General features: G+C 36.5%; 1 protein-coding gene across 4 annotated transcripts in view; it reads right to left on the bottom strand.

Annotated features, from left to right (window-relative positions):
* Window positions 1–15,167, bottom strand: part of LOC123540670 (cAMP-dependent protein kinase inhibitor alpha-like) — a 58,328-nt gene that overhangs the window by 16,537 nt on the left and 26,624 nt on the right. For 2 of the 4 annotated variants that reach the window (XM_045325889.2, XM_045325887.2), the window contains exon 2: window positions 4,288–4,423. In XM_045325889.2, coding sequence (XP_045181824.1) covers window positions 4,288–4,296 — 9 coding nt within the window. In that variant the 5' untranslated portion in view covers window positions 4,297–4,423. Of the gene's footprint in view, window positions 1–4,287; window positions 4,424–9,368; window positions 9,511–10,007; window positions 10,208–15,167 lie in introns of those variants that run through there. The other 2 variants (XM_045325885.2, XM_045325886.2) reach the window with 2 other exon arrangements.

Consider the following 15,167-nt stretch of genomic DNA (forward strand, 5'->3'; position numbering starts at 1 on the left):
CTAAACAAAATATCAAGCTAATCATATCGAGGTAATGATAAATAATTACATTAGAATATATAGCGAAAAAACGGGACCGACTAAAATACATCGTGCTAACCGGAGTATCGAGCTAACCGATATCGAGGTAACGATATTCGACTGTATTTTATATGTGAAAATGCTTAAACTTTTCTTTCTTTGACATATTTTATATGTGAAAACGTATTTGCATTGTTTCAGAATTACCTAGCAAAATTTTAAGTGTCTGATTCCATCCTGATGTTGGATTTAGAATGAAAATAGAAGTCACATTTCTGACTTTGATCTAATACTTGATTAGATGTAAAACTAGTATCACCTGTCTAACACAGAACTAATGTTTTCATTTTTATCTTGACTTACCTATTTCATACAATACTAAAATTCTATTCACAAACACTTGTCAGGTTGACATAATGTGATTCTACACATGTACAACATAAGATACTAAAGTATCTTTAAGAAGGCCATGGTAACATATAAATATGTCACATACTTTTCTCTTAGGATTCTACAATAAACAATCAATTATGATACTGGAAAGTCAATATGTCCCACAATAGTCAGTAACAGTACAACAGACCAGTTCAATAAAACCACTTTATAAACAGCAGTCTTGTGTTATAAATCTCCAGAGTTACTTTCTCTATACCTGATTCTGGAAGTAGAATGTTTTAGAAATACTGACACTGAACATTGTTGCAAAACATCATATATGTATAGAAGTTCATACAATCAATAACTGCATAATCTCATACCTTTCATAACATAACAAGAGATCACAGAGTGATCTTGGCGCCCACCAAGTGCCATTTTTGAGTGTTCCAAATTTCAAGACTTACTGACTAGCTCAAGGTCAAATTTCATTTCCATACACAACACTGTGCATGTGGTCCAAATTCAAAAGCTGTAGCTTGAGAAATGTGAAAGTAGGTCACTAGATCAATCTTAAGGTCAAAGTTTAATTCGGTACACAAAACTATGCAAGTGGTCCGAATTTGAAGGCTTAGCTTAAGAAATGTGTAAGTAGGTCACTAGGTCAAAATCAAGGGTCAAATTTCACTTCAGAACACAAATCTATGCATGTGGTCCAAATCTGAAGCCTGTACCTTCAAAAATGTGAAAGTAGGTCACTAGGTCAATGTCAAGGTCAAAGTTTGTTTCGGTACACAATCCTATGCAAGTGGTCTAAATTTGAGGCCTGTAGCTACAGAAATGTGAAAGTAGGTCACTAGGTCAATCTTATGGTCAAAGTTCATTTCCGTACACAAAAATATGCATGTGGTCCAAATTTGAAGGCTGTAGCTTGAGAAATGTGAAAGTAGGTCACTAGGTCAAAATCAAGGTCAAGTTTTATTTCAGAATACAGAACTATGCATGTGGTCCAAATTTGAAGCTTGTACCTTCAAAAATGTGAAAGTAGGTCACTAGGTCAATGTAAAGGTCAAAGTTTGTTTCGGTACATAAAACCATGCATGTGGTCCAAATTTGAAGGCTGTAGCTTGAGAAATGAGAAAGTAGGTCACTGGGTCAAAATCAAGGTCAAATTTAATTTCGGAACACAAAACTATGCATGTGGTCCAAATTTGAAGACTGTACCTTCAAAAATGTGAAAGTAGGTCACTAGGTCAAAATCAATGTCAAATTTCATTTTGAAACACGGAACTATGCATATGGTCCAAATTTGATACCTGTACCTTCAAAAATGTGAAAGTAGGTCACTAGGTCAAAATCAAGGTCAAAGTTTTTTCAAGTGCACAAAACTATGCATGTGGTCCAAATTTGAAGGTTGTAGCTACAGAAATGTGAAAGTAGGTCACTAGGTCAAAATCAAGGTCAACTCATGTCAAGGTTCATCTTGCCACTCAAAAATATACATGTGGTCCAAATTTGAATGTTGTAGTTATTGACAAGAAGATTTTAAAAGCTTTTCCTATATAAGTCTATATGAACCATGTGACCCACGGGGCGGGCCATATTTGACCCTAGGGGGATAATTTGAACAAACTTGGTAGAGAACCACTAGATGATGCTACATTACAAGTATCAAAGCCCTAGGCTTTGTGGTTTGGACAAGAAGATTTTCAAAGTTTTTCCCTATATAAGTCTATGTAAACCATATGACCCCCAGGGTGGGGCCATATTTGACCCTAGGGGTATAATTTGAACGATCTTAGTTGAAGACCACTAGATGATGTCACATACAAAATATCAAAGCCCTAGGCCCTGTGGTTTTGGACAAGAGGTTTTTCAAAGTTTTTCCCTATATAAGTCTATATAAACCATGTGACCCCCAGGGCGGGGCCATATTTGACCCCAGAGAAATAATTTGAATCATCTTGGTAGAGGACCACTAGATAATGCTTCATACCAAATATCAAAGCCCTAGGCTCTGTGGTTTTGGACAAGAAGGTTTTCAAAGTTTTTCCCTATATAAATCTATGTAAATTATAGAAATAAACAAAGGGCCATAACTCACTCATAAATTGATGAACCAGTCTGATTTTCCGGGGGACACAACTAGGGTACCAATACATCATTCTGACAAAGTTTGGTCAAAATCCCCCCAGTAGTTTCTGAGAAGATGCAATAACGAGAAATTGTTAACAGACGGACGGACGGACGGACGGAATGACGGACGGACGGACCACGGACGCAGAGTGATTTTAATAGCCCACCATCTGATGATGGTGGGCTAAAAACAACATGAGAGCATGCACCTTTTCTGTATCTTGAAAGAGAAAAGCACAATTAGGTACCTTTACAGCATCGTGTCCAAAGAACGAGAAACAGTTAGATTAAGGACCTTAGCTGCATGGTGTCCAAAGAATCGAGAATCAGCACATTTAAGTACCTTAGTCGCATGGCATCCATAGAAAGAGAAACAGCACATTTAAGTACCTTAGTCGCATGGCATCAATAGAAAGAGAAACAGCACATTTAAGTACCATAGTCGCATGGCATCCATAGAAAGAGAAACAGCACATTTAAGTACCTTAGCTACACGGTGTCCACAGAATGAGAAACAGCACAATCAAGTACCTTTGCCACATGGGGTCATAGAATGAGAAACAGCACACTAAGTACCTTTGCCACATGGTGTCCATAGAATGAGAAACAGCACAATCAAGTACCTTTGCCACATGCCGCCATAGAATGAGAAACAGCACAATCAAGTACCTTTGCCACATGGTGTCCATAGAATGAGAAACAGCACAATCAAGTACCTTTGCCACATGGCGTCCATAGAATGAGAAACAGCACACTTAAGTACCTTTGCCACATGGCGTCCATAGAATGAGAAACGGCACAATCAAGTACCTTTGCCACATGGCGTCCATAGAATGAGAAACAGCACAATCAAGTACCTTTGCCACATGGCGTCCATAGAATGAGAAACAGCACACTCAAGTACCTTTGCCACATGGCGTCCATAGAATGAGAAACAGCACACTTAAGTACCTTTGCCACATGGCGTCCATAGAATGAGAAACAGCACACTTAAGTACCTTTGCCACATGGCGTCCATAGAATGAGAAACAGCACACTTAAGTACCTTTGCCACATGGCGTCCATAGAATGAGAAGCAGCACATTTAAGTACCTTTGCCACATGGTGTCCATAAAATGAGAAACAGCACATTTAAGTACCTTTGCCACATGGTGTCCAAAGAATGAGAATCAGCACACTTAAGTACCTTTGCCACATGGTGTCCATAGAATGAGAAACAGCACACTTAAGTACTCTTAAGTACCTTTGCCACATGGTGTCCATAAAATGAGAAACAGCTCATTTAAGTACCTTTGCCACATGGTGTCCAAAGAATGAGAAACAGCACAATCAAGTACCTTTGCCACATGGCGTCCATAGAATGAGAAGCAGCACATTTAAGTACCTTTGCCACATGGTGTCCATAAAATGAGAAACAGCACATTTAAGTACCTTTGCCACATGGTGTCCAAAGAATGAGAATCAGCACACTTAAGTACCTTTGCCACATGGTGTCCATAGAATGAGCACAATCAAGTACCTTTGCCACATGGTGTCCATAGAATGAGCACAATCAAGTACCTTTGCCACATGGTGTCCATAAAATGGGCACAATCAAGTACCTTTGCCACATGGCGTCCACAGAAAGTAAACAACGTATTTAACACAATCTTTAGATTCTATATTTGTGGTTTGTGAGAGGAATGAGAAACAGGACATTCATGAACCTTTAAGACATGGCATTTGTAAAATATCAGAAGCAACACAGTATCATACCTGTTCCATATGTTGTCAACACAATCAAGTCTTCTCCTGCAAACCACACAATACAGTTTTCTCTATCCTAGGTAGCTGACATCTTGAATGTGGAATCATGGGTAACAAGGTTATAAAAGGTCAGCAGCAGTAATGTCTGAAAGATAAAAACATACAGTAATGTGCCAAGTGTAGACATGGGCATATCTTTCCCCAGAAAATGGGTCTAGTATGTTACATTAAGAAACATCAGAGGCAGTAGTCAACGCTTTGACAATCAGAGGCAGTGGTCCACCTTTGACAATCAGAGGCAGTGATCCACCTCTGACATCAGAGGCAGTTGTCCACCCTTGAGACAGAGGCAGTGATCCACCTTTGACAATCAGAGGCAGTGGTCCACTTTTGACAATCACAGGCAGTAGTCCACCTTTGACAATCAGAGGCAGTGATCCACCTCTGACATCAGAGGCAGTTGTCCACCCTTGAGACAGAGGCAGTGATCCATCTTTGACAATCACAGGCAGTGATCCATCTTTGACAATCAGAGGCAGTGGTCCACCTTTGACAATCAGAGACAGTGGTCCACTATGGACAATCAGAGGCAGTAGTCCACCTCTGACATCAGAGGCAGTTGTCCACCCTTGAGACAGAGGCAGTGGTCCACCTTTGACAATCAGAGGCAGTGGTCCACTATGGACAATCAGAGGCAGTAGTCCACCTCTGACAATCGGAGGCAGTGATCCACCTCTGACATCAGAGGCAGTTGTCCACCCTTGAGACGGAGGCAGTGATCCATCTTTGACAATCAGAGGCAGTGGTCCACTTTGACAATCAGAGGCAGTGGTCACACCTTTGACAATCAGAATGTGTCTTTAGGACACAGGGTTTGCTATTTTAAGGGCCATAACTCTGTAATTAGCACTAAAATCTCAAGAAGAATATCAAGGGTGCAAGGTCACATCATGATAAAAACTCATGCAAGTTTTCATCAATTTATATCAAATACTTTCTGAGCTAGGCACGTCACAAGATAAAAATGTGCATTTTTTTTACTATTTCAGGGGCCATAACTCTTGAAATAGGGGGTGGAGCAAGACGAAAAACAGGAGGTGCACAAGTTCATATTATGAATAAGACTCATGCAAGGTTTCATCAATCTGTATGAAATACTTCTTGAGCTAGGCATGTCACAAAGTCAAAATGTGCATTTTTGACTATTTCAGGGGCTGCAGATAGGCGTGTCACAAACTTTTTTTGAACGGACGGATGGACACGACCAAATCTATATGCCCCCTCCACTGAGTGGTCGGGGCACAAAAAGGCAAGTCAATAATTTTTTTTTTTTAAATATTTACAATTAAATGAAATTTACCCCCCCCCCCTCCCCCCACACCCACACCCACACACATTAAGAGCAATGCTGATAATGAACTTGTATTAACGGTCATAATGACGTTGTATATAAAGTGGCTGTCACATTTTTTACTATAAACATAAAATATATCAATTCCTTATTAAATCCTATTTACTATAATTGTTTCCTCAAGAACTTGTCAAAAGTTTTAGTGTATGATTCACACAGCAGAAAGTATAATTGAATCCACTATTTTGATTACCTCCCTTTATGGCTCTGCATGACCATACTGTGTTCATGTAAAAGATTGAAAGTAGTGCTTTCCTAACCATGTAATTACACATCTCTCTTTTAGGACTAATGCTTTATCTGTTTTTCAAAAATAAATTAAAAGCCTTCAGGGACTTTAATGTGTTGAAACGATATTAATTCTGTTTCTGCTATAAACCTTTAATATTACTTCTATTGATTGAAGGAAAAAAATAGTCTATTTATGACACATTTCTACATACAGCTCTATTGGGAATAAAACTGACTACTTGCTATGTATATCAGATTTTTGTCTTGTGAAAGTGGTGATATTAACAAAAGCTGTATGACTGAGCGCGCTTGACTTTTCTCAGTGCTTGACTCTGAATTAGAGCTTTGTCAGTAAAAGCTTTATAAAACTTTAACCAAAAGATTCTAAGTTAAAAAGAGGCATAACTCTGCAGGGTTTTTTCTAGCTAATTTTGGAACATAGCCTATACCCCTAAAATTGGGAATTTTGACAGGTAAATGTTCCAAATTGGGAAATATTTAGTCCCATAGGATATAGTAAGGATGTGTTTAAGCACTTTCTCATACATTTGTTTCACATTGTACAACCTCTTTAACATACTTCCATTACAAAATTGTCCATAATTTAGTCAATAGTTGTGCAATTTTGATAAAAAAAATTTCAGAATGTAGATATGGAATTTTTGCACTTATTTTGGCAAAAATACATACCTTTTGGCATTGGGAATATAGCCGAATAACGGCTACAAAAGCGGCCGAAAAAAATCCCTGCTCTGTCAAAATTCAAATCAGAGTTTAATATGGGGATTGTTTCTCCTGGTGAAGACTTTGATAGTTAATAACTTATCAATTTTCAGTTTCAAGTCAATTAGCTTTGATAGTAACAGAGATATTTGACTTTCTCCAAAACTTTAACCAATGGCGACGCCGACGCTGGGGCAATTGCAACAGCTTTACTTTTTCTTCAAAAAGTTGAGCTGAAGAAGGATCATGGATACATAAATATCTCCTTATGGCATATCAATAATATAATTTCTCATTTTGGAGAGAAGCAAATTTTTTTTTGTACTGGGTTTAATTCTGACTTTCCACAGAATTTAAGCAAAGCAAGACTTTATAAACTTAAAATAATTGTTCCTTCAACTTCTAACCAAGTATTTCATGACATTTTTCTATTGACAATTTCTTTAAACATTGCAAATGCAAGAAAAAATCTACAGAAAATCTTAACTATAACTTCAATTCTTATAAACTATTTTTGTAAATAAAAAATTTATATTAATGAAAACTTGCATGCGAGGTTGGGCAAGAAATGAAAACCACCATACATTTTCATTGCAATGATCTGTCAGCTTCTGAAAAAACTAGAACTGTCACAGGAGTGATGAATTATACCCCCACAATACGGCCTTGTCACAGAAGCATGGCAAATTTTAAGCTGGAAAAGGGCCGTAACTACTAAAAAAATTGGTGATTTGTAGCCATACGTCCCGGATTGTCCGGGATTGTCCCGGAAATCACATACTCGTCCCGGTGTCCCGGACAGTGTTGAAATGTCCCAGAAAATTAAAAATAAAGAGAAACAAAAATAACCCCCCAAAAAACTAGTTTTTTTGGCCTATAAATTGTTAAATTTTACATGAATAAAACACAATAAACAATCACCGGTGTCACATTGTTTATTCCTAATTATCCGATAATCAGTTTCATGCCCTTGAGCGGGACACATTGATTAAGCTAGCTCCGATTACCACTCATACTGTGCACTGCGATCTTTTGATGACCCAGATTAATTTACAGTCAGCTGTTTTGATGACCCTGATTATGAATTGACAAAATTATGCAATCAATAACAGTTTTATGATAATTTAATATTAGGAACAATAGCCGAAAATCTCGGTTGTTGTTAGCACGTAGGCGGTGAAGCTACATGTAGCCTTGATTGGAAGAAATGGCTGATAACGGTCAATTAAACGATAATTAATTTGAAAGGTTGTAATCTTTCAAAATGTAGATTGATTGTTACACATATTCTAAATTAAACTTTTGACTATTGAATGCCTTTGCCAGCCGATCCTTGAAAATTGACCAAACCCGAAAAATTTTATATCGATTTTATCTACAAGATTTATTTCATTCCTTTGAGGATTCCATTTTATTAAAGATTAGATAAACTTTTAAGCTTTAAAAAGATACCAAATAAGCTGGATTCTGAATCACGATGACTAGGTTAATTCTTCGTATATAGCAAGTCTCCCAATTCAGTTCACCTCAGGAACGCAACCAATTCATGTGCCGAAATAAAGACGTAAATTACCCTATTTACCTCCCTTAGAAAGCTAGACGACATTTGCAACAAATTATTCCTAAGCAAGGGAAAAATGTTTATCTCCGGAAACTGCATATAATTTTGTGATATTTATGCAAGAAACAGATAAATACTAATGTCACGGTGTATGTCCCGGACAAAGGGTAAAAATCCCGGAAATTTTAACTCTGAATCCCGGAAAGGTCCGGAAAAATTATGGCATGTATGTGTAGCCAAAGTCGAACTTGACCTGTAGTTTATGATGTTACACCTGTGTACCAAAAATAATTAAATCTGTTAAGTCCTTCATGAGTTATTGCCCGGAAACCATGAGTCTGGCAAATTTTAAGCTGGAAAGGGGCCATAACTACATCAAACAAGAGCACCGCCTTGCGGGTGCTGATGCTCATCTGATTTTTTTGTATTATAATAGAAATATTGTCCTACCCATGATTTTCTAAGTCCAAAAAGGGCCATTATTCTTGCAAAAAACAGGATGGAGTTATGTTTCATGATGTACAGAGTCAGCTTATGATGGTGAACAACTGTTGCAAGTTCCAAAGCAATAGCTTTGATAGTTTTGGACAAAAGTTTACCTAAACATAAAACTTAACCAAGAAATCTGATATTTTCTAAGTCCAAAAGGGGCCATAATTCTAGCAAAAAGCAGGATGAAGTTATACTTCTTGCTGTATATGTGCAGGGTCAGCTAATGATGGTGAACAAGTGTTGCAAGTTTCAAAGCAATACCTTTGATAGTTTAGGAGAAAAGCTGACCTAAACATGAAACTTAAACAGGCAACGCCAATGCCGCCGCCGACACTGATCAAGTGATGACAATAACTCATCATTTTTTTTCAAAAAATCACATGAGCTAAAAATTGGTGGTTTTGTAGCCAAAGTCGAACTTGACCTGTATTTTATTATTACACCTGTGTACCAAAAAGTATTTAAATCTGTCATGCCTTTCACAAGTTACTGTCCAGAAACCATGAAAACCAACAGACCGACTCACTCTTATATACCCCAAACTTCCTTTGTAGGGTATAACTACAGACATTTTTCATCAAGTGCAAAATCTGAGTCTGAGACAGTCACAACATAGTAACATTCATTTAAAACTCAATATAATTAGAATTACAAAATAACATAATTCCTTACCTAAATTCTTATTACAGTGAAAAGATACCATACATATAAAAAATATCCACATTCCAGTAAAAAGATAAAAGTCCATACAAAATATCCATGTTATTTGTCATTCATACTTTAATGTAAAATCAATGCCATGACCTTGTTTAATCAATTAAGTATAACAATTAACTAGCAAACATTTTAAGTAGTACACTAATTCTCAAGTAAACACAGGATATATAAAAGCTATTAGTACAGCTTTATTCACCCCAAGCTCCTAGTCCACAAAATTAGCAATAAGGCTATGTTACAATCAATAAACCACTAATAGTAGATGATTATTACTAATTTTCAACTGTGTCTATAAAAGGATCCATAAAATAGTTGACATAATACAAATCAAAGCGTAAGTTTCTGGACAAATTATTTTCATTATGTATACTTCATAATGCTATGACATGAATCAGTCACTCGATTATATTCTGCATATTTGTATTAAACTGGTGTGGAGTACAGATGGTTCCCTATAATAATGATGGGAAGAATAAAAGTATTATGCCCTAAAAAATATTAGAATTTTGTTTCTTCTATAGTTTAGTTGTTTAAATTTAGAAAAAATGAACAATATTCAATAGAAGTGTAAAACCAGTCAAAAAAATGACTTACTGTATGGTATATCCTGAAAGTGTTCAAACACATAGAAGCTTGTCACATATCCAGCTATTCAAGGTTAGGTATACACAAACAATACAAAGTATTTGACAATTTCTATAGATGGACACAAGGCATGAATCTCTAAAATGTTTTATCTGCTGTTTTATCACATAGGGAGACATATAAACTGTCAACATCCAATCCTATATAAATCCTCACTAAATGTCAGTGTCAGTGATATAAACTATTCTATATCTCACACAAGTGGCTAATAACAGCTCACTGGAGAGGAGATCTACTGGGAAAACACTACAGGAATTATTCTCACATTGGAAATTATTTTCAACACCTTATGTTGCACTGTCACACCAGAAATACCTTGATGTTTTATTGTTATTAGTAAATTCAAATCATAAAGTTCATTCAATATTCCTGTACAATAATTTCAAGCAAGAGCTAGGAATGTTACATATTTCATATCCTCTCATGAACTGATTCTAGCACTGAGCTTGATCAGGTCCTAGGAAAGTCACAAATTAGCTATATAGCTAAATATATAGCTAGAATTAGTACGTTATAAAATCAATATTAAACAATAATGCTAAATTATGTTAAAGTCAAATGGAAAATGGTTATTATCACGTCCCAATGGTTTATCAGATAACACAAAACCAAGATCTTTGCAGTCAGGGTTTCAATAAATGCAGCAATATTTTGTGATAAATCTTTGAAGAATGTGTCACTTGTGAGAATCATCGTTGCATGAGAATAATTTAGTAATGACATATCGCAGAAATTCCCAACATTGTATAGATACTGAAACTGCATAGATCTTTATTCTTTGTGACTGAGTTTTGTCTCATAAACAATTTCGTTGGGATAACAACTGATTTATATTTGATATTGACATTTAATTATATTGAACAATTTATAATGGTTTTTATAGCTAATTCTTAGCTAAACTATATATAGCAAGATTTAGCTATATAGCTAATTTGTGACTTTTCTGAGACCTGTTGATTGTGTTCTATGCTGCCAAATACATCTTCTATAGGTATCGCACAGTAATAAGCGCTTTGAAATGTAAACAACAAAACAATAGCATAAATTTAAGTAAATAACAACGCCTACGCTGACAATAGTAATTCCTCGTTGGCCGGCGGTAATGGTACCGTCTATACTTTTTCATCGGAGTTCGATCCTTGACCGTTAAATAGATTTTGAAAAAGTGTATTTAATTTCTTTTTTTTTAATACGATTCAGCGAAAACAACACAAGTTTGTTAATCTAGTACTATATCTTGTTCACTAATCTATATAATGTCACTGTTAACACGTAATAATGTTTAAATACTCTTCATCTTTAATATGATCTAATGTGTTTGAGGCTTTCGTGAATAAATTAGACACCAGACAAAAACACAAACTTACACAAAGTGTATAAACTAAATGCAAAATAAAAAAATTACGGATGCAAGGTTCGAACCATCAGAACTGTCACTAGAAAAATGATTACATTTCTATCCACTCAACCTACTGCGCCATCAAGCCAACTGTTGATCTTACTTCCAATATCTTCGGTTTTAAAAGAGATTGCTAAGTACTGATTGTTTATTTACATGCTGCTAAAAATAAAAACACCATAATACTGTGTGGTACTTATAGTACCTGGTTTCACTTCTTTATCAGATATATTTTTTTAGCTTGACACTGCACTGCCAGTTTTACAACTTGACCCAATTGGAAAGTTGACACTTACTGGACAGTATGGCAACTTGACATTTATCACTGGCAAGACAGTCTGACAACTAGAAGGTGAGCAGACAATGTACTGAGAGTTATAACCAACTGATAATTTGAGAATGTTTGTTGGTTTGTTTTGTTGGGTTTAACATCCCTCCAACACAATTATAGGTCATATGGTGACTTTCCAGCTTTGACGATGAAGGAAGACCGTAAGTGCCCCTCTGTGCATTATTTCATCACAGGCAGGCACCTGGGTAGAACCGTCGGCTTTCCATAAGCCAGCTGGATGGCTTCCTCACATAAAGAATTCAGCATCCTGAGTTGAGCTCAAACCTACAATGATGAGAGGATGGGTAAGTGACTTGAAGTCAGAGACCTTGACCACTCAGCCATGGAGGCCCCTAGTTTGAGAATGAGGTCCTAGTTTGTTAACCTGACACTGAGCTGAATAATTTGACACTGAACTACACTGAATCAGCAGTTTGACAATTTGATCCTTAATTTAACTTTTACAGTCAACTAATCACCAAGCTGATAACTCACCACTGGCACTTCACAGAAAGCTTGGTGAACTTACACTAAACTCACTACTTTCAACACTGCATTTACAGTTTGATATCTTACACTGTGCTGACACTTTGATAATCTTGCAAAACACTGAGCTTACATCACTGAGCTTACATCATTCTAAATGGTCACTGAGCTTACAATCTGACAATTTTACACTGAGCTTACATCGCTCTAAATGGTCACTGAGCTTACAATTTGACAATTTCACACTGAGCTTACATCACTCTAAATGGTCACTGAGCTAACAATTTGACAATTTTACACTGAGCTTACATCATTCTAAATGGTCACAGAGCTAACAATTTGATAATTTTACACTGAGCTTACATCATTCTAAATGGACACTGAGCTAACAGTTTGACAATTTTACACTGAGCTTAAATCATTCTCAATGGACACTGTGCTGACACTTTGACAATTTTACTTAGAGCTTACATCATTCTAAATGGACACTGAGCTAACAATTTGACAACTTTACACTGAGCTTACATCATTCTAAATGCAGACACTGAGCTAACAGTTTGACAATTTTACACTGAGCTTACATCATTCTAAATTGACACTGAGCTAACAATTTGACAACTTTACACTGAGCTTACATCATTCTAAATGCAGACACTGAGCTAACAGTTTGACAATTTTACACTGAGCTTTTATCATTCGAAATGGACACTCAGCTAACAGTCTAACAATTTTACACTGAGCTTACATCATTCGAAATGGACGCTGAGCTAACAGTCTGACAATTTTACACTGAGCTTTATTATCGAATGGACACTGACAGCATCTGACAATTTACATGAGCTTTCAACATTCGAAATGGACTCTGAGGTAGCAGTCTGACAATTTTACACTGAGCTTTTATCATTCGAAATGGACACTGAGCTAACAGTCTGACAATTTTACACTGAGCTTTCATCATTCGAAATGGACTCTGAGCTAGCAGTCTGACAATTTTACACTGAGCTTTTATCATTCGAAATGGACACTGAGCTAACAGTCTGACAATTTTACACTGAGCTTACATCATTCGAAATGGACACTGAGCTAACAGTTTGACAATTTTACACTGAGCTTTCATCATTCTAAATGGACACTGAGCTAGCAGTCTGACAATTTTACACTGAGCTTTCATCATTCGAAATGGACACTGAGCTAGCAGTCTGACAATTTTACACTGAGCTTTCATCATTCAAAATGGACACTGAGCTAGCAGTCTGACAATCTTACACTGAGCTTTCATCATTCGAAATGGACACTGAGCTAGCAGTCTGACAATTTTACACTGAGCTTTCATCATTCAGTCTGACAATTTTACACTGAGCTTTCATCATTCGAAATGGACACTGAGCTAACAGTCTGACAATTTTACACTGAGCTTAAAGCATTCTAAACTGACATTGAGTTAACAGTCTGACAATTTTACACTGAGCTTACATCATTCTAAATGGATACTGAGCTAACAGTCTGACAATTTTACACTGAGCTTACATCATTCTAAATGGATACTGAGGTAACAGTCTGACAATTTTACACTGAGCTTACATCATTCTAAATGGATACTGAGCTAACAGTCTGACAATTTTACACTGAGCTTACATCATTCTAAATGGATACTGAGCTAACAGTCTGACAATTTTACACTGAGCTTACATCATTCTAAATGGATACTGAGCTAGCAGTCTGACAATTTTACACTGAGCTTTCATCATTCGAAATGGACTCTGAGCTAGCAGTCTGACAATTTTACACTGAGCTTTTATCATTCGAAATGGACACTGAGCTAACAGTCTGACAATTTTACACTGAGCTTACATCATTCTAAATGGACACTGAGCTAACAGTTCGACAATTTTACACTGAGCTTACATCATTCTAAATGGACACTCAGCTAACAGTTTGACAATTTTACACTGAGCTTTCATCATTCGAAATGGACACTGAGCTAGCAGTCTGACAATTTTACACTGAGCTTTCATCTTCGAAATGGACACTGAGCTGCAGTTGCAATTTTACACTGAGCTTTCTTCATTCGAAATGGACACTGAGCTAGCAGTCTGACAATCTTACACTGAGCTTTCTTCATTCGAAATGGACACTGAGCTAGCAGTCTGACAATTTTACACTGAGCTTTCATCATTCAGTCTGACAATTTTACACTGAGATTTCATCATTCGAAATGACACTGAGCTAACATGTCTGACAATTTACACTGAGCTTAAAGCATTCTAAACTGACATTGAGTTAACATCTGACAATTTTACACTGATCTTACATCATTCTAAATGGATACTGGCTAACAGTCTGACAATTTTATCTGAGTTTACATCATTCTAATTGGATAAATGAGCTAACAGTCTGACAATTAACACTGAGCTTACATCATTCGAATGGGATAACTGAGCTAACAGTTGACAATTTTACACTGAGCTTAATCATTCCAATGACACTGAGCTAACAGTCTGACATTTTACACTGAGCTTACATCATTCTAAATGAACACTGTGCTAACAGTCTGACAATTTTACACTGAGCTTACATCATTCTAAATGAACACTGTGCTAACAGTTTGACAATTTTACACTGAGCTTATAGCATTCTAAATTGACACTGAGTTAACAGTGTGACAATTTTACACTGAGCTTACATCATTCTAAATGGATACTGAGCTGTCTGTTTGATGACTTGACACTCAGCTGACAACTTGACACTGAGCTTATGGCATTTAAAATGGACATTGAGCTGACAGTTTGACAATTTTACACTGAGCTTATATAGCATTCTAAATGGATACTGAACCGACTATTTGATGACTTGGCACTCAGCTGACAACTCGACACTGAGCTTATGGCGTTCC

This window comes from Mercenaria mercenaria, chromosome 16, assembly GCF_021730395.1.
Source record: "Mercenaria mercenaria strain notata chromosome 16, MADL_Memer_1, whole genome shotgun sequence".
Lineage (NCBI taxonomy): Eukaryota > Metazoa > Mollusca > Bivalvia > Venerida > Veneridae > Mercenaria > Mercenaria mercenaria.